The following is a 24,934-nucleotide window of genomic DNA, read 5'->3' as shown; positions in this document are numbered from 1 at the left end:
AGTCCTTAATTGCCCATTAAACAGAGATTGCTCCCAGCTGGTGTTATCAGGGATGAGTCATGGTTGGAGATAACGAGCACTGCCCCACCCACTTTTAACAGCTTGTGAAGATGATAAGAGAATACATACTTTTGGTTACATCTTACACTGTAACCTAGGTCACCCTGACAGGGCACAGACTCTTCACCCTGCAGAAAGCTTGATATTTTTAAAGCCAACAGGCTGATTTTTATCCAAGGGTCTGTTTGGAAGTCCTGAGGATGGGTGACTACAGCCCTGGCCAGTTTGTAAATCCTTTTAGCTGCTGGCAGGAGTAATGCTCAGACTCCTTCATCCTCAAGAGCCTTTGGAGGTGACGAGCAGAGTCCCAGACGTGTGGGCTCAGCACTGATTCATTCCCCATCTGAGGAGCGGAGGGGGGAGAGCACATCCCAAACAGCCACTGGGAGCTGCTCTCCACTCCCACAGGGTTTCTTAAATTATTTCAGAGTCTTTGAGGCAACCTGTTATTTCCAGGCAGAGTTGTAACTTCAGAAGGATTTGGCAGCCCTGCTCAAATCTTTCTGCATTTTGACACTTGGAAAAGCCCTGAGAGAAGGGACCCCTCAGCCCCCAAGCCATGGGCTGGTTTTCCCCCATTCTGTATTCTGTAAAAAATCCAGTCCGGGTTTTCCCCCATTCCGTACTCCGGGAAAAATCCAGTCCGGGTTTTCTTTCCCCCGCTCCATTCCGTATTCTGGGAAGAATCCAGTCCGGGTTTTCTTTTCCCCGCTCCATTCCGTACTCCGGGAATAATCCAGTCCGGGTTTTCTTTTCCCCACTCCATTCCGTATTCTGGGAAGAATCCAGTCCGGGTTTTCTTTTCCCCGCTCCATTCCGTACTCCGGGAAGAATCCAGTCCGGGTTTTCTTTTCCCCGCTCCATTCCGTACTCCGGGAAAAATCCAGTCCGTGTTTTCCCCCGTTCCGTATTCTGGAAAAATCCAGTCCGGGTTTTCTTTTCCCCGCTCCATTCCGTACTCCGGGAAGAATCCAGTCCGGGTTTTCTTTTCCCCGCTCCATTCCGTACTCCGGGAAAAATCCAGTCCGTGTTTTCCCCCATTCCGTATTCTGGAAAAATCCAGTCCGGGTTTTCTTTTCCCCGCTCCATTCCGTACTCCGGGAAGAATCCAGTCCGGGTTTTCCCGCATGCCGTTTCCTACCGCGGGATTAGCTGCACGTTGTGCTCCCAAAAATCTGGGCAGTGGGGAGGAAAGCAGAACACAGCAGAGCTCAGGCTGCAGAGGCTCTGTGCAGGTACCTGTTAAATGCATCAGGAAGGGGCAAACACGGGATTGGGAATTTTGAGCTGTTGTTATGGTATCCACATAAATTCTAACAGGTGTTGTTGTCAGTTGGGTTCGAGGATCTGTGGCTCCTTTTGGCAAAATTAGTGAATCCTTGAATGATTTATCCGGACATCTAAAGGTTAAAGTGTCTCACACCAGAGATGCTGAGGCAGCTTTTCTGTATTGATCTGTAAATAATTAGCTGATTGTAATTAGTTAAAGAGTCGCATTCAGATAAATACTGAGCCCGGGGAACTTTCCTGGCTTCGAATTATTTGTTGTGGCATTTTGGCAGCCTCAGACCTGCCCAGGCATTTGAAATTAATTGGAGAAGGTGTAGAAATAGCCAGCAGCTCAGCTGGCCCATCTTTTATTAACGTGTGCAGGGTCTGTTCTGAGGGTGCCGAGTGTGACTGTAGAGAAATGCCAGTGCTGGCAAAGGACAAGGAATCCAAAAAAGCAGCTGGGAAGTGTGATGCACAGGAGATGTGTCCCCTCACTCTGGAGATGTGCAGGAGGAGAGGGGCCTGGAACCCAGGTGTTAGAACAAGGGTCTGGAGAAGCTGCCGAAGCTGCAGCTCCCTGAGAGTCACATTTCTCAGACTTGTCATATTCCTCCCTTTTTTGTCACCAGTCTGTACAGATGTCAGGAGTTCATACAGGCTGCCTCTTGGAAGGAAACAAGACAGAAACTGGGAATCAGTGGGTGCTCTGGTGGTGCTGGTGGAACTGGATTTTGACTGGGTTTGACCTGCAGGAAAAATGTGCCCATATCCCCATAGTGCCTTGGCTGCTCTGCTCTCCCACAGTGGTCACTTGCCTTGAGAGACACATCTTGATTTGCTTTAAGAATTATTTATAGAAGTCTCTCTACACCCTTCCAGTATCTATTTTTCATATCAATAAAAGCTGTCTGATTAAGCCCAGTGCAATGATCCTGGTTCATCCCAAACCTGGAATGTTTAACAGCACTGCAGCACAGGGAAGGAGAAGGTAACTTGTCAGGAAATGTGGAGGAGATGGCTGCTCTCAGTGAGCTGCATTTAGCTGAGCTGGGGGCTGGCTGGCAACCCACCTGCTCAAGGAAACTTGTTTAACACCTTCTGTGCCAAACCTCAGTATCTGCAAAGTGCTGAAAGAATTCCCTCCGTCAGGGACAGGAGCTGTTGTCAGGGCTCTGAGGTTTCCATTATAAATGTATGTGTTCCTGACCTTGTGGATGAACCCTGGAAGCTTGTGAAATCCCAGTGGAAACTGTGCTCAGGGAGTTCTGATACAGACAGTTCTCAGAGCTGTAATTGCTGATTTTGGCCATTGAATAAGAAGGAAGGAGGAGATGGTGAAAAATAATTAATTTGCCTGAAAAATACTTGTTTTCTTAACCTTACCAGAAGCTCAGTTGCCCCAGTGTTTCTGTTTTGGGCCTTTGCAGTTTTGTTGGTTTGTATTTCCTAACCCAGTTTGGACCTAAGAACCAACAACAATAATTTCAGTTGAAGGCCTTGCTGGTTTTAAGGCAATAAGAGTGACCTCGCTGAGTTACAGCTTCAGGAAGTGGTAACAAACACCAGACCAAGAGCTTTGGGATCAATAATTTATCTCTGAGTAACGAGGCAGTAACAAATACGGATCAGTGGTGCAATGATCCAGCACAGCAAACCCAGCAATTCACCAGTGCTGAGCTAAAAGTGATTTCCAGGCACACAAAGGGTTCTTGGGGTGTGTGGGGGCCCTGGAAATATCCTTTAACACTGGTCTCACACCTCTGCTGTGTGCACAGGACATGGAAATGCTTATAAAGCACCACCAGGCCCTCAGTAGCTGATGTTTTGGTCACTGAACAGTTGGTGTTTGAGTGCATGTGCTGTGCCAGTAGAAAATCTGCTACTTTGAGGATCTGGGGGCTCTGCAGCCTCTCCCACTTCTATTTTACGATGATAATGATGCTCTGATATATTATAGTAAGGAAACAATCTGTAGTGTACCAACTGGAGTCTGTCTGTACTTGTGTTTCAGCTGGAAGAGGAGAGATCAGTACTCAATAACCAGTTATTAGAGATGAAAAAGAGGTAAGTTGTTCCTGCTGATGTGTGTTTAACCCCACAGTCCTACAGAAATGTAACACAAAAACACTGCTAAGAGCTGTTCTTTTCTGTTGTGTCATGGTTAAAAGTGCTGAGTTGTTACACTCGTTGGATTAGAGATGGAACCGTCCACGTTTGCTTTAGTTCCACACCTCCCACGTTGTGGTAATTCTTACTTGCAGTGACCAGTTTAATGTTTGGTTTTAGTCTGCTCTGGAATGTTGGATTGTCCCTTGGTCTGATAAAATGTGTGTGCACAGATCTGACCTGGCAAGCTCTTAAGAAATAATGGATGATACAGTGATGCTGAGGAGGGTTATTGGAGGAAAAGGGGAGAAGGAAAGAAAAGTTACTAGGCACTGACTTGCTGCTCTCATGGTTTTGGGCTGTCGAGTTCCTTGTGGGTTATTGCAGTTCATTCAGCACTGCTTTTAAATGCCAGGAGATTTGTCCTGGGTGACTGGGGCATCCCTTTGTAAACTGCTGCTCAGGGAAAGGTCCCAAGTCACAAAACTGAGTGTCTGCAGTGTGTGCATGGGAAGCTGATTGGCCCCTGTGCCTTGAGAGAAATGGGGGCTTTCCAAAAGCAGTTACATAAATCTTTAGAAAACAACACAGCTCCCCACGACACCTCGGGTGTTCCAGGAAAAGCAAACCAACCCCTGTTACATTTTCTGGCTTTATAATGGTCACAACAAAGAACAGTGAGTGGCACTTGGGTGTTTATGCACATCCTTGGCTCCTCAGTATTATCACTGTTCCCTTCTTCATTCCCTGACTGTTCTCTGGGACTGTTCTTTCCCGCTGTTCCAAAAGACAGCAGGCACATGGGGTTTTTCCCAAGCCAGTGCTTCCCCAGGGAATGTCAGAGTTGGATCAGCTGAACCTCCAGCTTTAACCAGCCTCATGAGCTGCATCACGTGCCTGTTACTGAACATGTTTTAAAATGTGTTTTCAGTAGTGTAACTCCTGGAAGTCACTTGAGGAGAGGAAGGAGGGAGTGGGGACCAAGTCATTCAATACTTTCCAGCAGTTCTGTTGCACAGAGAACATTTTCAAAGACAAACTCTGTCTAAGTTCTACAAAGGAAGGTGTGTGGCTCTGATCTTCCTTCTCCTGTTTTACTCTGGGTGAGCTGCCTGAAATAATCCAGACACTTATTAAATCAGTGAAGTGAATTTTACCATGACTTTACCTTCAGTTGGTTACACCAAGATGCCCCAGTTTGTGACTGGCTTAATGACATTGCTCAGCAGTGTTGAATAAACTGCAATAGAAGAGGAAAATGAGGAACAGGAACAGGGGAAAATGAGGAATAGGAATAGGAATAGGGAGCAGCCTTGCTGAGGCAAACTGCAGGCACTGGGGCTCAGAACGTGTCAACATGTGGCACAGCTGCTAATAAAAATAGTTAGGCTGAATAAAAAGCTAATAAAGTAAAAATGATGAAAAAAAGTCTCTAAATTCCCAAATCCCACAGAATGTGGTGATGGGAAGATGATTTCCTCCTTTTGCCTTAAGAATTCGAGCTGCTGAACAAGAGCCATCTTTGTGTTTCAGTTAGGTCAAATCTCTAGCAATGGTTTTTTCACCTTCCTTCCACCCCCAGGAATTCTCTCCCTCTATTTTAGCATCCCCTCATATGAAATAGCCCAGCTGGGAGTGCCAGGAGTTTGGTGTTTATGGATCTTGGGGGTTCTGTGTTGCTCAGCTCGTTGGGTTCAGTGTGGGTTGCTGTCTGACTGTCTTTGAGCTTCGCTATTTATCGATACTCATTTCATTCCTCTCTCTTCCCTTTCCTGCCCTTGCTTCCCTTGCTATATCTGTGTGTCTTTAATGGTAAGACTCAAGAAAGTCTATCCACGTTACAATAAATAATTTACTTTTTTTTTAGTAAAGTTGTTGTACATATTTTGGCTGCCTTTGTCCCTTGGTGTCTTGCTTTTGTTTTGTAAAACACTCAGCTCTATATATATATACACATATATATAAAATGAAAAAAAAAATCTATATATTTTTTACCAAAACAGAAGAGGCCCTTGGTGCAAATATTGTTCTTCCTTACAGTATTTTGCATTTGTACTCCATGTTTCTAACATGTGGTTCTTGTTATCTTGCATTTTTAAAGCTTACCCAGTAGCACTTTAAGGTATTTGCTTCATTCTTAGAATTTCTTATTTTTGTAGTAAGGGAAGAATCTGGGTGATTTTTTTTCTAATGTTAAACCAAAACAAACCTCTTTCTCCCACCACTTCCACACACTGCTCAGAACATGGCTTGAGCTTCTCAAGAAAGTGAAGTTTTAAAATGGCATCTAAATGAAAAAGTCATTTTTATGACTTTTTATTACTTTTATAGTAAGCAGATGTTTTGGACTTGAATTGGCAGGAAAAATGTTTTAGTTCACCAAATCAATTTGTTTTTTCAAATAAAATAAATCATTTCCACAAGATTTTCCTTGCAAGCTCTCCCAGTGCAGGTATTTCACATTCAGCACCTGCTCCTTAGTTTGTTGTGTGTGACTCCCAATGCACACGATGCTCCCAGCATCGTCCACTTCCAGCAGCAGCCAAGACTCTGCCTGGAAGTGAACTGTGATCCATCCACACTTAGGGATCAGCACCTCTGTTAGTTGTAGCTTCTCCACTTCCAGCATTTTTGGGTCTCCCACTGGAGCAGCTCCTGGAGAGACTGTCTTGGGAAAGAAAACCTAAAGCTCCAGCACAGGGACCTCCTTCCCCTCTTGTTTTCTCTCCTCTTTTCTTCTCTCCTTTCTCTCCCCTTGTGTTTTAGCATTCGAGGCTCCTGTATTGAGTCTGTAAATATTTTATTTCTATCCTTACACCCTGTTTGCCTTTTTCAACCACCTGTGTTGTGGTGGTTGAAGCCGAGCCCGACAAATGGCAAATTCACCATGTTTGTGCCAAAAGCATCTGTTTGGTCCTGATCTCTCAATGAAGATCTGACCAAGTGGAAACATTGGCTCAATCACAAGCTCTTGAGCATGGGCTGAGTCCCTGGGGTTTCCATCTGCCCTTCCCCAGCTGTGTGCACGGCACAGGGACGCTCGGGAGAAGTCTCGGGTGCAGCAGAGCTTGTGAGCAGCAACTTCCAGATGTGATTCCCAGATGTCCTCAGGGTTTACTTCCCAGCAAATCCTGGATTTGCAGCTCTGCTCTGTCAGCAGCACCCCGTGCACTGGTGGCACATTCTTTCCTACACCACCACGTGCCTTTGATGCACTCAGCAAAGCACTGAAAACCGCGGGATAGGCTGGAGCATTGAGAATCCTGCGGGAGAACACGGAGGTGGCTGTGGAGTTTTTGAGTGCTTTGCTGACTCAGGGCTGGCCAGGGGCTCTTTACATGCCAGTGCCCTTCTGGGTTTTATTAACGAGACTATAACTTGTATCTGAAGGCAAGATCACACAGTCTGCAAGTTGTTGTGTTTCCACTTCTATTGATTCTCTCATTGTAAAAATATACCAAAACCAAATCAAATTTTGGTTCTTGTTTGGTAGCTGCCTCAGCTTTTCTAAACCCCAGATTCTCCACTTGCTGCTTCCATTCCTGAGTACAATCTGAACAATGGAAGAATTGCATTGATTGTGCTCTCATTGTTGAGTTGCCCATTTATCTCGAGTGGGTGAGATTTACTGTGTTTCATGGTCTGGGTATCGTGGCTCTCACTAACTGTAGATACCACAGAGATGGAAACTTTTCCATTTGAGCTCGATAGCTGTCCCCTGAGCATCCTCTCACGTGTATGGGCTCTGCTCCTGATGCTTCAGCAGTCCTGGAGAGTGTAGTGCAGTTTGGAGTCCCTGCAGGAGCTCAGAGCCGATAGCAGCACTGCTGCCTGTGCTGAAGAGCCAGTTCCTCTTGGAGAAAAGTAAACAGTTTGAAGTCACTTTCTTGTTGTTTTCTTTTTAAACCAAAACCTTCCAGCTTGTAAGAAAATTTGTAGCAATGCACCTCACATCAGAGGACAGTTACTCACTCTGTGTGTTCTGTGAGCTGTCAGGAAGATCTGCTTGCACCAGTGTGAGGGTGCCTTGAGGCAGGAACTGTAGGCAGAAGTTGTATCTCTGTTAGACCCACAGAAAAGATTGGGAAAACTGGGCATATGTACACAGAAGGGTGTTGTGCCTGCTTTGGAGAATTTCTTTTTAACCCTTCTCCCATGAAGTAATACAAATCCTGTGTTGTTTCTCCATGTGCAGGAAATGATGATGTCACTAAAATTAGTGAGGACCAGCTGATATTTCCAGCCTCATCCATGCTTTGCATGACAACTTGTACAATGAGCTTTGCATGCCTGTTTTGTTGCTTGTTAGTAATTTTCAAGAAGTAACAAAACTCTCGAGTTAGGTTTTGTGGAACATTGTGCAACATGTTTGTTTATCCTATATCTCCCCAGTCTGTTAACTTGCTCCTTTAAATTCAAATGGATACGGTGCTATGCAGATTCTGGCATGTACTACCTAGGTAAAGTTTTTGCTTTGTTTCCACAGTTGTAACACCTGAAATGTTTATACATACATAAAACCTTAGTCAAGTAGCAAATTGTAATTTGTTTTTTAAGAACCACTTCTTGCAGTAGTTTAATACTTGAAATTAAATGACACTACTTTAGGCCACTAGAGTTACCCATTCATTAGATGACTTCTGGTTTTACTTGGTTTTCTTTTAGAGAATCAACTTTAAAAAAAGAAATTGATGAAGAGAGAGCATCTTTACAGAAATCCATCAATGTTACTAGTGCCTTGATCACACAAAAAGATGAGGAACTGGAAAAACTCAGACATGAGGTAAGCGAGGAATGGGATGATTGCCAATTTCAGTTAAGTTGCAGCCAGAGTTTTTGTGTGCTGGCTCCTGATGAGCTGGCTGATCATTTTTCTTTCATATGGCATAGTTAAACCTTAGCCTCAAATCTTTAGATACCTGTGCTGAGACAGGTGATTCCTGGCAAGTGGTGTTGGTGGCTATTCAGCCCTTGCTTCAAGGGCTGTGGCCTTGGTGCTCTGACTTGGTGCTGGAAGGTCCAGGTGCTCTCAAACAACTCTTCCAGATCACGGTGCTCCGGGGAGAAAACGCTTCTGCAAAAACCCTGCAGTCAGTGGTGAAGTCACTGGAGTCTGACAAACTGAAACTTGAGGAAAAGGTGAAGAACTTGGAGCAAAAACTCAAGGAAAACAACGAGCAGCCTTTAACTGTAATGAGCCCCTCAGGTAAAGCAAGAGCCACGCCACTGTCTGTGCCCTCAGAGACTGTGACATTATTTCTGACTGAGCCATCACACCAGTCACATTGTACCTTGTTTGGTTTTTTCTTTACAGGTGATGCTGTTACTCTGCTTCAGGAGGAAATTGCAAGAGAGAAGCAGGTACTGGATGTGCACATGAGCATGCTGAACCAGCAGTGGGGCTGTAGGGGAGGGGAATATTCCAAAGACAGTCCTTACCAGGTTTTATCAGTCAGGATTTTAACAGGCAGATTTATCTTGTAGCCCTTAGCTTCTGAAGGGAAATATATCAGTAACAGTAAATACTAAGAATCAAGTCATGAGTGATACTGGAGAAACAGTTCAGATTATGGGAATGTGAGGAAACAAGCAGGAAATGAGGGTGGCAAGTTGTGCCCTGCAGCCTGTCAGAGGTACAGCCCAGCAGAGCACTCACTGCTCCTTGGCCTTCTTTCTGAAGGTTTCTTGGATGTGCATGAGGAAAAGCTGTGGCCCACCTGAAGCTGGTGCTTGCCATCTTGGAGAAATGGCCTCCCTGAGCTCCCGGGTACCTCTAAGCTTCTGCAGCTGAAAATGTTGGCCATGGCTTCTTCCTAACTGCAGAACTGGACTCAAAACAAGGGTTGGCAGCAGTGGAGAAGGAAGGTGCTCAGCTGGCACATGCTTGGGGCCAGGAAGATGTGATGCAGAGTAGGACAGTCATGGTGACCTCGTGAAGTGCTGCTTCCCAGGGGCCTGTGCCAACAAATGCCTAGAAAAGATGGTCAGAATAGAATCACCTTCTGCTCACAATAAAGCCTTTGTTAGATCATGAATGTCAGTCACAGTGATTTAAAAGTGTCCTTCTCAGTAGTGCAGCCATCAGAACTGTCATGAACATACACTAACCACCAATCTTTTTCTGGTTTTCTGCCTCCCTGAATTCACCTGCTGATGGCAACCCTTCCTTCCACACCAGGGCGAGGTTAGTTCCACTTCTTTGCTTCCCTGTTAATTTGCCAAGTGTTCCTTGGTTACAGGGAGTGTTCCTTGGTTCAGCAGCGCTGAACCCCAGGGCTGGGGCAGGTGCCATCCCCCTGCCCCTCTGACTGTCCTTGTCCTTGGCTCTCCTAGATCGACTTCCTGAATTCAGTGATAGTGGATCTGCAAAGAAGAAACGAAGAATTGAACTTGAAGATACAAAGAATGTGTGAAGCAGCCCTCAATGGCAATGAAGAGGAGATAAATAACTATGACAGGTACAAATCCTAAAGGAAACCTTGGCTCTGGTTCTGGGACGTGTTGGTAGAGCGGTTTGGCAGCTGCACGATGCAGCAGCTGATCTCAGCTGTCAGGAGGGACAGACAGAGCTTTCCCCAGAGAGCAGTGGTTGAATCCAGCCTTCTTCTTACACTGTGGTGTAACTGGGGGTGCAAATGATGCTCTGTAGGTATCAATCACAAACGCTGATGTATTGTGACATGTCTGTTGTCAGACTTGGTGAATCTGGCCTTTTTTCAAGTGCAGAAGAGTCTTTGCGCCCAAGAGGCTGTAGCTGTGTTGGGATGGGATAATCCAATCCAGAGAATTAGAACTAAAACCTAATTGATATATCATGACTTCACCTGTCTTAAGGGAAAAGAGGACCTAGCTTACATGTGTTTCTTTTAGATGTCTCTGCACAAATATTTGCAGAAACAGCGGCTTGTTTAGTAAATATTAGAGTGTTGGGGATTGTGGGGGCACTGCAGGGTGGTGGAGAAGGGGTTTGTATCCTATTTTTTGTTGGGCTCTGTGGCATTTCCTGAGTCTCAGTAACCACGAGCTCACTGTGCAGGGCCGTGGGCCTTGCTCCTGTGTGACAGAGGCACTGACTTGTGCTGGTGCTGCTCTTGCAGTGAGGAGGAGAGCCTGTCCAAGAAGAAGTCCCGTCTCTTCTGCGACATCTGCGGCTGCTTCGACCTGCACGACACCGAGGACTGCCCAACGCAGGCGCAGGCGCTGGAGGAGCCGCCGCACTCTGCCCACCACGGCAGCCGGCACGAGGAGCGGCCCTACTGCGACACCTGCGAGGTGTTCGGCCACTGGACGGCCGACTGCAACGACGACGAGACCTTCTGATGGCGGGGCCACCCCCTGCCCCCACGGACCTTTGCACCACCAGCAGCCGCGTGTGCTGAATGTCAGGACAAGGGACAGCGGTTCTCGACGCCTCGCTCCCGCTGCCCTGCCCGCCCGCCCGCTCCAGAATCCCTACAAGCATAAATATTTTGCTCTTCCACTAATAAATACCCCCTGTCCCTTTTTAACAAACTTCAGTGAGAGATAAATAAATGATTTAACAAGTGACTTTATGCTGTTTGTTTCCAGGTTCTGGGTTTGTCCCGCCCTTAACAGGAAATGCCCCTGTGCTGTTGGATCTATTGATGGGAAAACATGTATAGGAATGAAGCACTAGAGTTATATTAAAGCTTATTTAAATACTTTAAAAATATGCTGTTAATTTTCATATTTGCACTAAACCATTTTAAGGCTGAATTTGTACATTTAGATTTTTAAGCTTTTTTTTGACACTGGACTGAGTTGAGAAATATTTCATCTTTATTTTCATTTACTCCTTTGATTGCGATGTTGCTTGGTGCCGTGAGCTCTGGGTTGTGGTTTGGTGTGAAACATGGAAATGATGCAGGTAAGGAGCTGCTGGGGGTTTTTGGAAACCTGTATGCTGTGCACACTTGTGCACACCTGAAACAGTTTGTGGGCCATCCCTGTTTTGCATTCTTTCAGCTTCTATATAGTGCGTGTGGTGTGTGTGTATATATGCATATATATAATAAAGTTATATTTTGGAAAAAAAAGAAGTGTGCTTTCTTTTCTGCCTTTCCATTCGGAGTGTGAGGGGTTCCACGTGGGGACAGAGGTGCCCAGGGGCTGCACCATAACTCACAGAATCCATCAGCTGGGAAGGGACCTCTGAGATCACCAAGTCCAACCTATGACAGGACACCACCTTGTCACCGTGACCAGGGTACTACTGAGTGCCACGTCCAGTCCTTACTTAAATATCTCCTGGGACTCCCCCACCTCCCTGGGCAGTATTTAATCAGCGAAGAGATTTTTCCTGATGTCCAACCTGAACCCCTCCTGGTGCAGCTTTAGGCCATTTTCTGTCCCTGTTCCCTGGGAGCAGAGCCCGACCCTCCCCGGCTGCCCCCTCCTGTCAGGGACTTGTGCAGAGCCACAAGGTCCCTCCTGAGCCTCCTTTCCCCAGGCTGAGCCCCCTGCCCAGCTCCCTCAGCCTCTCCTGGTGCTCCAGACCCTTCCTCAGCTCCGTTCTCTCCCCTGGACACGCCCCAGCCCCTCAATGTCCTTCCTGATGGAGGCCCCGGAACTGGACAGAGGACTCCAGGTGCGGCCTAAGCAGTGCCCCGTGCAGGGGGGAAGCGGTTCCCTGGTGCCGCCGGTCACACTGTGCCTGGTACAGCCCGGTGCCAGTGAACACACATGAACGCAAGCACAGGTGAACACGGACACGCCTGCCCACGTACGGACACAAACACACCCACACCCACCCGAGCGCTGCCGCCGCGGTCCCCTCACGCCCCGCCCTGGCTCCGTGCGGCTGCGCGGCCCCGCCCCGCGGTCACGCGCGCGGCCAGGCGGGCGGGGGCCATGGCGGCGCACCTGAGCTCGGGCCGGGTGAACCTGACGGCGCTGCGCGAGGCGGGGCGGCGCGAGCTGCGCGAGTTCCTCGACAAGTGCGCGGGCTCCAAGGTGGGCACAGCGGGGCCGAGGGGGCGGCGGGGCTGAGGGGACAGCGCGGGCTCCAAGGTGGGCACAGCGGGGCCGAGGGGGCGGCGGGGCTGAGGGGACAGCGCGGGCTCCAAGGTGGGCACAGCGGGGCCGAGGGGGCGGCGGGGCTGAGGGGACAGCGCGGGCTCCAAGGTGGGCACAGCGGGGCCGAGGGGACGGCGCGGGCTCCAGGGTGGGCACAGCGGGGCCGAGGGGACGGCGCGGGCTCCAAGGTGGGCACAGCGGGGTGCAGCGTGCGGCCGGTCTGATCCCGCTGTCCCCTCCCGCAGGCCATCGTGTGGGACGAGTACCTGACCGGCCCCTTCGGGCTCATCGCGCAGTACTCGCTGCTCAAGGTAAGCGCCGCGGGGTTCGGGGACAGGCGGCCGGGCCCCTCCGGTCCCGCACTCGGCTGACGGCCGGGCCTCCACGCAGGAGCATGAGGTGGAGAAGATGTTCACGCTCAAACCGGGCCGGCTGCCCCCGGCCGACGTCAAGAACATCATCTTCTTCGTCAGGCCCAAGCTGGAGCTGATGGACATCATCACGGACAACGTGCTCAGGTACCGCAGGCAGGGCAGCGCAGGGCAGGGTGGCCGTGAGGAGGGGACAAATGTGGCCCGAACCACCTGTGCAGGGAAGGAGGAACGATGTGCAGACCCCAAACTGCAGCAGAGCCACTCTGGGGCTTGAATGGCAGTGCGAGACACCCTGGGCAGCGGGGTTTCACCTTGGCTGCGATGCAGAGGGTGCATGCCTCCCTATGAGGATGTACATTCCGTCTAATTAGTTGGAATGAGTCATGCTTGGATTGCTGTGCCTTTTGGGAACTGCAGGACAACCATGTCCCCTTGCCCTGGTGTCAGAGCTGTGGCTGCACAAGGCTGGACACTGACATCAAAAGCTGGAAGTTGGCAATAACCCAGTGCAGAGTTCCAGTTTCATGTGAATCCAGTGCTCCCTGCCTGTGGTTTGTGCTGCCCCCGTGTGCAGTGAGTGACCGTGTGCTGCGCTCCTGCTGTGCCTTTCCTAGGGAAGACAGAGGCCGCTCTCCACAGAGGGATTTCCACATCTTGTTCGTGCCACGCCGCAGCCTCCTCTGCGAGCAGTGGCTGAAGGAGCAGGGTGTGCTGGGCTCCTTCATCCACCGCGAGCAGTACAGCCTGGACCTGATCCCCTTCGATGGAGACCTGCTCTCCATGGAATCCGAGAGTGCCTTCAAGGTGAGCACTTGACTCATCCTCGATGAAAAATGCGATGTGGTTTTGTGCTGGATGTTGCTGGTGGTGCAGCAGCTCTCAGAGGGTTTGCAGGTGACCTGCACAGCAGGGAAAGGCCATGCAGAGCAAACGGGGCTTGATGCTGAGGCCTGAACTTTGTGTGTGTTTTCACACTAAATGCTGAAGGAACAGTCACTACACCGAGCTGCAATCCAGTTCCTCCAGCTTCAGCTGCTGGTGTTATTGTCACAAATGGAGCGTTCCCGAGGCTTAAAGCACTCAGGTGTCACAAGGAGCCAGCATAGTTTGTGTTGCTGCTTAGCCACATATGATGGTTCTCACTGCACTGAGCATTAACAGCTGTCACATCCCAGCTGTATGTCCTGCGTTCCCAGAGTGCTGCATCCAGGGACAGGATGGTTTGGGAGTTTCTTGGCCCTCTCTGCTCTATGATGTGTAGCCCAGAGGATGTGTCAGGGCTTGCAGCTGTAATGAGGTATTGGGTGCTCAGATTGGCCTAATTAGCAGGAGAGGGTCCTTGCAGTCACTTTCTTTTACTCCATCAGACTGGGTTTGTGTCCAGAGTTCAAAAATGTTACATTGTCTAGTCATCAAAAAAATTATTTCATAGATAACAAGGTCCATATTTGCCAACAGCCATAGTTTGTCCCCAGCCTGTCTCCTCTGAACTGTTCACATGGACCTCGCTCTGCTGTGGAAGCAGCTGTGCTGGATTGACACCTTCCATCAGAATTCCTCTTGTTCTTTAGGAATGTTACCTGGAGAGCGACCAGACCAGTCTGTACCATGCAGCAAAGGGGCTGATGACGCTGCAGGCTCTCTACGGAACCATCCCACAGATTTTTGGGAAGGGCGACTGTGCTCGGGTGAGGCTGAACAAATGCATCTTGTTCTTTGGAACTGCCTTAAGGAGTGTTTGGTTAAATGCACCTCTGGGTTTTTTTAATCCAGCCATAACACACACTGCTTCTTTCTGATCAACCTGTGGTTTAATTGGTATCTTTTGTGGTGGGGGAGTAGCTTGAGGTGTATGCAGTGCTTTGGCCATCGCTGTCTTGCGGAGCTTCAGAGAGCAGCAGAGAAGGACTTCTGTTTTCTCAGTCTCATCCTGCCCCATCCATCAGCCAGTCTGTACCTCCTGCCATCCCCTTCCTTTACAAGCATGTGCCTGTAGGGCCCAGAGGTCACATCCATCTGCTGTGGCCTGCACCATAACCAGAGTGATGTGATTTCCTTCCAGCACGTGGCCAACATGATGATCAGGATGAAGCGTGAGTTCCCCGGGAGCCAGAATTCCATATTTCCCGTCTTTGATACCCTCTTGTTGCTGGACCGCAATGTGGACCTGCTGACCCCGCTGGCCACGCAGCTGACATACGAGGGGCTGATAGATGAGATCTATGGGATTCAGAACAGTGAGTCCTGCAGGGAAGGAGCAGGTTTCCCATGTCCTAGGAGAGGTTTCCCGTGTCCTGGGGCAGGTTGCAGTGTGTTGAGTGGGTTTGTGCTTCACTAAATGGGCGCGATGTGGGAGCAACTCAGCAGAAATCCATGTGAGGTTGGTTCAGTCCCAAGCTGGAGCCCATCAAGATCCACTCTGGCTCTTTTTGCCTGGGAGGAGGAGCCAAGTACAGTCTGTGGTTACTGAAAGGGGTATTCTGGCTGTTGGCTGGCTGCAGTCACAGTGACACAGCACGGAGCGTGTGAGTGGAAATGTTGGTGTGTGCCTTCAGCATCCATCCTGGCTGGATCACTTGCCACACTGAGGAGACAGGGACAGTTTGGGAAATGCCATTTTCAGAATGCTCTCCTGCCCTTCAAGGGGTAAGAAAACTCCAGAGAGGCATTTATGGGCTGTAATCCCTACTGCTGGACTGGACGGGCTGCCTCCAAGCCTCTCTGAAAGCAGGGCAGCTGGCACTTGGGTTCTGATGTTCTGATGTTTCTGGAGGTCCCTGGCTGAGTACAGTGAGACTCTCCTTAATTAACACACAGGCACTGAGTGGTTTGAGTGTTTATATTTGCTTTGCTGCTCAGAGCTGTGTCCAGCTCAGGGGACACATTTCCACAGCCTGCTGATCTTAACTTCTGGTGATGGAGTTCCAGTCCTTATAAGGGTCATTTCTCTGCATTTGGTAGCTTATGTGAAACTCCCTCCTGAGAAGTTTGCCCCAAAGAAGCAGGGTGAGGGTGGGAAAGATCTCCCCACTGAACCCAAGAAGCTCCAGCTGAACTCCGCAGAAGAGCTTTATGCTGAAATCCGAGACAAGAACTTCAATGCTGTGGGGTCAGTGCTGAGCAAGAAAGCCAAGATCATCTCAGCAGCCTTTGAGGTAAGATCTGTGTCCAACAGTGCATCCGGTAATTCACAGTCTGTCTTCAGCAGGGCTGGGACTGGCAGCTCAAGCTGCTCCCATGCAGTAATCCCCCATCCAGAGAAAAACCAGGTAGTCTTCAGAAGCCTTTCCAGTCTGTTCCCCTGCCCTGGGATGAGGTCAGCTCCGCTTGGACTGTTCTGAGTAGGTGTTGGTCAAATCTCCTTTTAAGAAGCCTGTAGTAATGTGGATCCTCATTTCTCCCCACACCTCTGTTCTGGGGCTTTCCCTCTTCTCAGAGCTTGCCTAACCCACCCTTGTGCTGTGTGAGCCCATAGTTCCCATAACAGGAATTGATCTCTGCAGTCTGCAGAACAGTCAGGTGCTCCTTCCCTCTGCAAGAAACCAAAGGTGATTTTTAGTGTGCTGATCAGTTCCACTTGGCTGCTCTTGTTACCTGTTCCCTGAAACATCCTTTCCCCTTCAGGATGCCAAGAAAAGGCTTTAAGCAATAAAACATTAGAATTTACTTTCACAGACTATTATGGTTGGCATCAAAACCAGTAGAAATGTGCAAAAGACAGTTGTCTTGCAGGAGGTTTGAACTTTAAATTCATGCTCAGGTGTCACCTCCAACAAATCTGGAGAGCTGTGTGGGGCACATTTGTGGTTTTGTTGAAAACATCCTGTTGATGAGTCATAAACTGAGGTGCTATATCTCGTCTTCCTGACCTCATGGGTACTCTCAAAAGAATTTGTTTCATTCTTTGGTTGTATTTCCTTTGGGGGGGCTTTTTTAGCCTCTTCACCTGTGCCACATCTAAGATGAGGTAGTGGTACCTTAACTGAAACACTGAGTGCTCAGCCACATCCCCCTGTGCAGGTCTGCTTCTGCACTATTAGTGCTGGAGGTGCTAAAGATGGATTGTTCATACTGGTTGTTAAGAAAAGAGAATTTTAAGAAATTTTCAGCAGTAATAGGTGATAATGAAACAGCAGCATATTGGCAGCAGAGGACTAGTTAAATTGCAGGCTCCATCATGATTCTCCTGCCTGCACTTGCCCATTTAAATCCTTCACATATGAGTCAAATCATTACTATTTTTATTCCAAGTTGCAGCAAGAGGCAAGTAGCCCAAATGCAGTGCAGACCTCTGGAGCTGAACTCTGCGTGGTGCTTCAGCACATCCTGCCTCAAAACATGGCATGTTGTGGCCACCAAGTAGAGTGAATGGCAGACCCTGCCAGCCCAATTCCTCAGCACCTTTCACTCCTGCTCCAAGGGAAGATGTTCCCCAGCTCTGACAGCATTGGCCTAGAGCTCCATGTCAGTCAGCAAAGTAATTCCCCTTTGTGTGAAAAAGGGCATTTTCCGTGGTAGGGAAACTGAGGAGCAGATAGCGATGGCTGGAGTCAGACAAATGTGGATAAAATGATTTACAACACTGGGATAATGGAAAATAACAGTCTAATGATCCTGCTGTATTATGTGCTGCCTCTCCTCATGAGCCAAATGCTGTTAACAGGTAATGCTGTGACTTCAGTGTAAGCATCTAAAGCCCTTTGTCTAAAAGGCTGCATGGCTCTAAACTCCCTACAGGGAGTGCAGTAAAACAGTTCATGATAAAATGATCTGGTTGGTGTTACTAATGTGAACAAGGCCTAACCCAAGTGATGGATTTCTTCAGGAAAGGCACCACGCCAAGACTGTTGGAGAGATTAAGCAGTTTGTGTCCCAGCTGCCTCACATGCAGGCAGCGAGGAGCTCACTGGCAAACCACACCTCCATCGCAGAGCTCATCAAAGACATCACCAGTGAGTAGGAATAATGTAAATCCAGCAGGATGCCAGATAACGTGATGGACATCGCTCAGCCTGTCAAAAACTGGCTTTGCTCCATCCAGTGCATCTCTGCTGAAACATTAAATGTAAAACATGAGCTGTCAGTTGCTGTTGTATTGATTTTCATTCTTTTCCCAAAGCATCTGAAGATTTCTTTGATAATTTAACAGTGGAGCAAGAGTTCATGTCTGGAATAGATACAGACAAGGTAAGTAGATAATGACAATTAGCAACTCTTAAATCTTCAAAAAATTAGCAACTCTTAAATCTTCAAAAAATGGGGTTTTTTCCCATTTGGATTTTTTTTGAGAGGAAACATCTGATCTAGATCATGTCCAGTGAAATGGATCTCTGAATTACCTGTCACTGCTGTGCACAGCTGGGGTGCTTGACCTGTCCTGGGGCACCCCGTGCTCTGAGGGATCAGTGGAACATAGAAGATGGTTAATAAGAATTTTTCAGTACATCAGGCAAAGCCTGGCTACTGAGTGTGGAGCTGATGTGCTCTAGGGAGAGCCCAAGTGGAACCAGTGCTGGGTCACTGTTATACAGATGGTCCTGAGCTGCCTGGAGAGCAGCTGCTCCTCTTTCGTGTTGTTTTGGAGATACAGGCAAACTAGATCTTCTTTCCAGGTCTTACGGCCACTTTAACAATTCTTTAAATAACCGCTATGTATTTTATTTAATAGGTTAACAATTATATTGAAGACTGCATAGCTCAGAAACATCCATTAATCAAGATACTGCGTCTCGTTTGCTTGCAATCTGTGTGCAATAGTGGGCTGAAGCAGAAGGTTCTGGACCATTACAAAAGAGAGATTCTCCAGGTTAGGCTCTAGCATTTGGAGGAATAAATTCCTGATAAAATCCACATCAAATCTTCAGCTCTGCACTTCAATTCTAGACAGACACATCTTAACTCCTGAATAATGTTCACAAAGGGAGCACTGTCTGGGCTGATGCTTGGGAGGTGCTTGTGTGTTTTACAACATGTAGATACAGAAGTTTATTATCACTTTTTACTGTTATGATTTAAACACTTTAAATTGGATATATCCTACAGCAATCTTAACCATGAAGCTTTTTTTAAATAAGCATATTTTTTAAACAAATGTGTTTGCTTTTTTTTGTTTGTTTTAAACACTAGTCATGGGTTATTGCTATGGTATTAAAGGTGATTTCTTCATATTGCAGACTTATGGCTATGAACATATATTGACCTTAAACAATTTGGAAAAGGCTGGACTCCTGAAACCCCAGACAGGTGGCAGGAATAACTACCCAACGATCAGGAAAACGCTGCGCTTGTGGATGGATGATGTTAATGAGCAGGTAAACGGGTGCCTCAGCAGCAAACATTACCTCTAACTACAAAATTATGTGCAGCAGGAAAACTTCCTTTTTTATTTAATGTTATTGATTTCTTTGAGGCTGTTTTGCAGCATGAGGTAGCACTGACCTGCTGCTCTCTCTGTGTCCCCCAGAACCCCAATGACATCTCGTACGTGTACAGTGGCTACGCCCCACTGAGCGTGCGCCTGGCCCAGCTGCTGGCCCGGCCGGGCTGGCGCAGCATCGAGGAGGTTTTAAAGATGCTGCCAGGGCCCCATTTTGAGGAGAGGCAGCAGCTCCCTACTGGCCTTCAGAAAAAACGTAAGTTTGGCTTTGTTTTCCCATGGTTTGCAGGGAAATGCATCTCTCTGAGGGTGGAGTGAGGCAGACTGAAATCAGGGCAGGCAGAGTCCAGGTCTCTGTCTCATGTGCTTGTCCCACAGCAGTGTTAGATTGACCTAACCCTCCTTTGACAAATTATTTAACTTCTCATCAGAGTACCAAAATAAACCCTAAACTTACACTGTGATTTTAATAAGTAACATCATGTGAAAGAGGGTCAGCATCGTTGTCAAACAGAAGCACATCCTGTAGCAACTGCAGAGCTGGGAGCAGACTGTGGATTGCTGTGCCCCAGGCTGCTTGTTTCCTCTAATTCAGGTCATTTGAGTTTGACTGATAGTTGATGCAGGGGAGCTCTGAAAATCAAACCAAGCCAACCTGGAACTCTGTGTGAACCCACAGGTCAGCACGGTGAGAACAGAGTCACCCTGGTGTTCTTCCTGGGGGGGGTCACATATGCGGAGATCGCTGCGCTGAGATTTCTGTCGCAGATGGAGGATGGAGGCACAGAGTACGTCATTGCCACTACAAAACTGATCAATGGAACAACCTGGATCAAATCCTTGATGGAAAAACTGGAGCCTGCCCCATTCTAGGGTGTGTGGTGAGAGACAGTAAATCTTAGAGGCCCTGTGCAACACAGGCACGTCAGCTGCTGGTCCTGGCACGGCTGCTCCGCCGGCGAAACACAGCAGTGAAGGAAGCTCTCCTGGGACCAGCTCATGAGCCAGTTACCCTCATCTCTTTTCTGCACTTGTGTTCCAGCTGTCTGTGGAAGTTCCAAGTAGACAAGCAGGGTTGAAAGGCACTATGGATAAAGAGTTAAGAGAGAGATCCTTGCTCATGGTCTGACCTGGCAGCCAAGCGCTGGGGGAGCGAGATGGGCCCTGGTCCCTCTCTTTGGCAAATTGCTGCTTTTTTTCTTTCAGTTTGGCTTTGGTGGGAGATGTGATTACTGCTTTTTACCTTCCTAAAGTGCTGAGGAGGCAGGATGTTCTCTATTCCTGACTTCTTACCAGTATTCCCAGACTGTATTGCTCCCTGGTGCCTGATACATTCCAAGGATGCATTGGATGTGTTAGTCAGAGATCTGCACAGCTCTAACTGTGATCCTTGAGCATTTTACTTCATTTGTCTCCTGAAGGGAGCACTGTGAGGGGACTTGTTTGTCCTAGGTACACCCCACCTGACTCTGAAAAGCTCCTCCACAGTATGAATGACATCAGTGTGTCCTGAGTTTATGGTTGAAGACACACAAACACTCCCTGTGTGGGCCTTGGGCCAAAAACAGCAAGAGCAGGGACCCAGTAAACAGTGGGTTTAAAACAGACACTTTTTTCAGCCCTCGGTTCAGGTTATAAACTGTGGTAGTTGCTGTCACAAGCTGTTGTAAGCTCAAACTTAAAAAATGGAATTTTCCATGGGCTTGGTGGCTGGGCCCTTGGCGTGCACGAGGCAGCTTCTGGCTCCAGAGGCTGGGAAGGCCAAGCAGGGTCTGGTGGTGCCTGTGCTGCTGCTGGGCACTGTGTCCTCACAGGCTTTAACATCAGCCACTGCAGACTCTTCCAAACTGCAGTTCAGTCTTAAAGACAACTAAAAACAAGCCCACTTCTCACCTTAAAGCACTCTCTTAGCAAACATTTCTGCCTTAGTTATCATGTACAATATGTCCCAATAAATCCCTTCATTTTTCCAAGTTGTCACAGTTGTGACTGTGGGTTTTGGTCTTTTGTTTTATTTTCTGAGTTCTGCCAAGTCAGACCCTCCACAGAGCCCCTCTATCTGTTTAACTCCAGTTGACTTATTAGAATAAAATAAAGATGTATTTAATGTTTTTTTGGAAGTGTTTGCACTCTCTCTCTCTCTAGAATACAAAAATAAACAAAACAAAGCCCTGCACTGTGGTAGCTGTGTCCTTGTCTCCCTATCCCAGGATAACTGAATAACTTAATTACTTCAGTTGAAACTATTTTTCTAACATCTAGGTGTGTTTTAATTAAGGCTCATGCAAAATTTCATAACATACTACATTAGAAGTATTTGTGGGATTTCTTAACTTTTGAAGAAAAATACAATTTCAGTCACTGGAGGCTTTCTACTTTGGGTGGGGAGGCAACTTGTAGACAGACTTAAAAAACATGCTGCAACTGCAATGGTGCAGGAAGAGCAAACATGGATTGTTTGCAAGTTCCACTTAAAGTAGCTAATTCCAGATTATTCAAAAGGAAAACTGAATTCAGTTTGAATTAAAAATTGCATGTTACTGTGCAGAGAAAAACAAGAAATTGATGCAGAGCAAGAGGGTGTCCTTGGGTTGGCCTTGAGGGTCCAGAGACTCACATAGACCTACAGATAGTATCACAATTTCCAGGTTTTTTTTAAAATCTTAACAGTTGAACAAATCCCAAGGAAATACTCACTAGGCTGGTTTCTGAGCTAAGGTCCTTCTGTGTAAAAGCTGCACCACGGGTGAATAAAGGAAAGCACAAAAAGGCTGGCTCTCCTTTCCCTGGCCAGCGAGCCAGTAACACTAGAGGCAAAACTTTTTTTTGATAAGAGTTTACACCAGACACTTGGTAAACTATTAATTCATCACCAACATTGCTGCCTATTTTTTTGCAGCCTGCACCAGCACTGAGCCAGAACTGTGTAACCACTCCACCTAGACAAAGCCCCTTCCTGGAACTATTCAACAACAAAATAAAAGCCATCCTGAAGTTGATGAATTCCCTGGAGGAGCAATTACTATTTAACAGGCTTCCTGAGCAGCTGATGATGTTCTGCTTCTGTCCAAGGCCCTGCTGACCATGCGGGTAATAATTTGATAACAAGAGAATCTAATTAAATTAAGGGACCATTTTCTACATCATAATATCTTTGTAGGTAAAAGATTTGATTTGCAGTACATAATCTTCCTTCTCTCTGCTGTCTGCATTACTACAAAAAAAGAAAGAAAACATTACCCAGCCTCTGCCCCAAAAGACTTTCACTTTTCATACAACATTATCAGAAGCAGTTTTGCTAAAAAGTAAACATGCAGCCTGGCTCCCTCCTCCCCTCACTGCAAAGGAGCTGCAGCACTTGAGCTCTAAAAGGTTGGGGTGACTTCTTGAGAGGGAGGGTAAGGGTGACACTACAGCAGTGACCTGGGGACAGTGCAGGGATTAGGGGACCTTCAGCCCTCACTGCTTTTGGTAAAAGATCCTGGCTCAGCCTGCACAGTCCCACCTGGGGGATGAGCCGCATCTGTGTGTGAGCACCCTCCTCGAGCGGCTCACAGAGCACAGGGTGCTCGGAACAGAGCAAGAGGCACTGCAGCCTTAGAGATAACAGAATAAAACATGTAAGATGACACAACGTTTTGTTAGAGGCAAACCCCCAATCTCAACAAATGCAGGTTTTGATCTGGTGACTCGAAGCCCTGGCAGTGGAACTCTGGAAATGCTGTTGCCAGAAGCCCCCAGGGGAAGGGGAGTGTTTGGCTGCACCGAGCGCCACGAGCACCACGGCGCTGTCAGATCATAAGCGGTGCTGACCACACCTAGAGCTCAGTCCTCGTGTGGGCTGCACACACACACTCTGCTCCTGCTCCCAGATCACAGCAGGATCAGCCTACGGCACAAACCCCTGCAAGACAGAAATTCAAGGGACAGCTGCAGACCAAAACTAGGGAGAAACACAAACTTGTCGAAGTCGAGCCTGTCGTCTGCCTGGGTAAGCAGTTTATTTCTTTATCAGCATCTTTCTAGCTAACTAGAAATCTTGCACAGCCTATAGACAGAAAACTAACGCTCTGAACAACAGGGAAACCACAGCTGTTTAAAAATGCTGAAACTCCTGTACTGTATACGTGTGCCTGAGCTTGGAATAGAATGGCTGAACTCTTTTAACAACACCAAAAAGTGAATTGTGTATCACAAGAGCTCTTTTAAAAACATTCTAAGTGGTGGGATGGGAATTCAGTTTAGTATAGCTGGCTTTAGGCTGTTTAGAAGAGAAATAATCCTTTGGGGCTAGTTTTTATCCTAAGTCTGATTTTAAACTCCCTTTATGTGTTTGACCAAGAGCGTTGATACTGTTGATCAGGCACAGTTGCAATCAAAATTTAAAAGAACATGTAAATTGAAGAGATTATAGAATTTTTCAGGTGGGTTTTCACAGCTTCAAATCTAAAAAGCCAGTGACTTTAGGGAAAAACTTCAGATTTAATTTAAACTAACAAATGAGCAATCACTTCCAAAGCAATGGTACATATGACAATACAATACAGTTACAAGATGAATTCTAAGGCATCTTATCCCATTTAACGGTTATTTTTAACGAGAGATATAAATATTTGCCTGTGCAAACTTGTATTTAAGCCTCAGTTTTCGTCATTCTTAAACAAAAGGCTCAGTTTGTGCCAGTACCTCCATTAGATGCAATTATAGCATTAAATATTAATGGTGGCTTCCTTGGAGGAATTGACCACTTTGATCAGAACATGCTGTTGGTAATGCACCATCAGCGGCCGCTCTGATCCTGACGCTTCCTGGATGCACAGCCACTGCCCTAGGGGAGAGATTCCAGGAGCCAGCTGGACTCTCTAAAAGCCCCCAGCCTCATGCACACAGCCGTGCCCACTGCCTGTGTCTGTATTTCCATCTGCTTCCTTACCAGTCCCGACCTGGAGACTTTGATTAGATCCCAAACTTTCTTTCAACACCTTGGCAGGACTCTGAACAGGCCCACACCAGTCACTAACAATCCTCCAGGTGATCATCAACCCTCCTGATCACACGATTTCTCCCCAGGACAGGGGTGGGCTCCCTGCTGTGAAGACTCACCTTGTCCTTCTGCTTCCAGGCCGGGGAGGAGCAGCCAGCCGCAGGGAGCCGGGAGAGCCATGCCGGACTCCTTCGCCATCCACTTCCTCAAGGTGCTGAGGGAGCTGCTGGCCTTCGTGCTGTTCAGCTACACGGTGCTGCTCGGGGCGCTGCTGCTCGCCGGCTGGACCACCTACTTCCTGGTGCTTAAATGAGAGCTCTGCTCCTGCTCCTACTCCTGCTCCCACGGGCTTTCCAGAGGCACCCAGCTCCACGGCGCAGCCCCGCACACGGGATGGAGGCACCTTCCCCCTGCGCCAAACCTGCAAGAGTTTTGTGCTGTTACTGCCTCATCACAGTCTTATTTTCCTATGTAAAAACTATAATAAAGGTTAAAAGAAAGGTATCCCCGTGTACGCACTTTACAGATCCTTGCGGCTCTTGCAGATTCTTTGTGCCTCCTGGATGTTTGTTTCTGTTCCCTGAACTATTTAAAAGCCTCCCAGTAGTTTTCTCCTGAGATTCCCACCCTGTCAAGCACAGCATAGGGGACGGCAGGGATGCAACACCATTCCAACATCTCAACAAACAAGTCCTGCCTTGTCCTACTCTGCCTCATTAAGGGTGT

General features: G+C 47.7%; 3 protein-coding genes across 14 annotated transcripts in view; all 3 read left to right on the top strand.

Annotated features, from left to right (window-relative positions):
• CLIP1 (CAP-Gly domain containing linker protein 1) overlaps positions 1-11,730 on the top strand; it is a 62,250-nt gene extending 50,520 nt beyond the window's left edge. For 9 of the 10 annotated variants that reach the window (XR_011155511.1, XR_011155514.1, XR_011155512.1 and 6 more), the window contains 6 exons: positions 3,344-3,396; positions 8,104-8,221; positions 8,485-8,644; positions 8,753-8,799; positions 9,119-9,622; positions 9,772-9,859. Coding sequence is in view for 1 of the 10 variants with exons in the window: in XM_069031357.1 (XP_068887458.1) it covers positions 3,344-3,396; positions 8,104-8,221; positions 8,485-8,644; positions 8,753-8,799; positions 9,617-9,622; positions 9,772-9,896; positions 10,536-10,758 (732 nt within the window). In the remaining 9 variants the exon portion in view is untranslated. Of the gene's footprint in view, positions 1-3,343; positions 3,397-8,103; positions 8,222-8,484; positions 8,645-8,752; positions 8,800-9,118; positions 9,623-9,771; positions 9,897-10,535 lie in introns of those variants that run through there. The other variant, XM_069031357.1, reaches the window with a different exon arrangement.
• A 542-nt stretch (positions 11,731-12,272) lies between these two features.
• On the top strand, positions 12,273-21,344 carry VPS33A (VPS33A core subunit of CORVET and HOPS complexes). Its single transcript, XM_069030494.1, has 13 exons — positions 12,273-12,411; positions 12,720-12,785; positions 12,865-12,992; positions 13,463-13,652; positions 14,420-14,536; positions 14,911-15,085; positions 15,810-16,003; positions 17,674-17,800; positions 17,968-18,035; positions 18,517-18,654; positions 19,022-19,159; positions 19,312-19,480; positions 19,904-21,344. Exons 1-13 carry the CDS (start codon positions 12,310-12,312, stop codon positions 20,095-20,097), a joined length of 1,806 nt encoding a protein of 601 aa, XP_068886595.1. The 5' UTR covers positions 12,273-12,309; the 3' UTR covers positions 20,098-21,344.
• A 1,540-nt stretch (positions 21,345-22,884) lies between these two features.
• On the top strand, positions 22,885-24,528 carry LOC138119044 (uncharacterized). 3 transcript variants are annotated; one of them, XM_069030501.1, is made up of 3 exons: positions 22,885-23,215; positions 24,215-24,255; positions 24,347-24,528. In XM_069030501.1, the coding sequence occupies exon 3, from the start codon at positions 24,387-24,389 to the stop codon at positions 24,519-24,521; it is 135 nt and encodes a 44-aa protein (XP_068886602.1). In that variant the 5' UTR covers positions 22,885-23,215; positions 24,215-24,255; positions 24,347-24,386; the 3' UTR covers positions 24,522-24,528. The 3 variants fall into 3 exon arrangements, with proteins under 3 accessions (XP_068886602.1, XP_068886600.1, XP_068886599.1); XM_069030499.1 differs by lacking the exon at positions 24,215-24,255; XM_069030498.1 differs by having other exon boundaries at positions 24,215-24,528.
• Positions 24,529-24,934: the final 406 nt, after the last annotated feature.

This window comes from Aphelocoma coerulescens, chromosome 15 (assembly GCF_041296385.1).
Source record: "Aphelocoma coerulescens isolate FSJ_1873_10779 chromosome 15, UR_Acoe_1.0, whole genome shotgun sequence".
Lineage (NCBI taxonomy): Eukaryota > Metazoa > Chordata > Aves > Passeriformes > Corvidae > Aphelocoma > Aphelocoma coerulescens.
Note: the sequence above shows the minus strand (reverse complement) of the source record. Positions and strands in the feature narration are given on the sequence as shown.

Excerpts from the sequence above, each read along its gene's own strand:
- VPS33A (XM_069030494.1), top strand. The coding sequence starts at position 12,310 with ATGGCGGCGCACCTGAGCTCGGGCCGGGTGAACCTGACGGCGCTGCGC. Across the intron at positions 12,412-12,719 it reads ACAAGTGCGCGGGCTCCAAG|GCCATCGTGTGGGACGAGTA; the intron begins GTGGGCACAGCG and ends CCCCTCCCGCAG. Across the intron at positions 13,653-14,419 it reads AATCCGAGAGTGCCTTCAAG|GAATGTTACCTGGAGAGCGA; the intron begins GTGAGCACTTGA and ends CTTGTTCTTTAG.
- LOC138119044 (XM_069030499.1), top strand. The coding sequence starts at position 24,387 with ATGCCGGACTCCTTCGCCATCCACTTCCTCAAGGTGCTGAGGGAGCTG.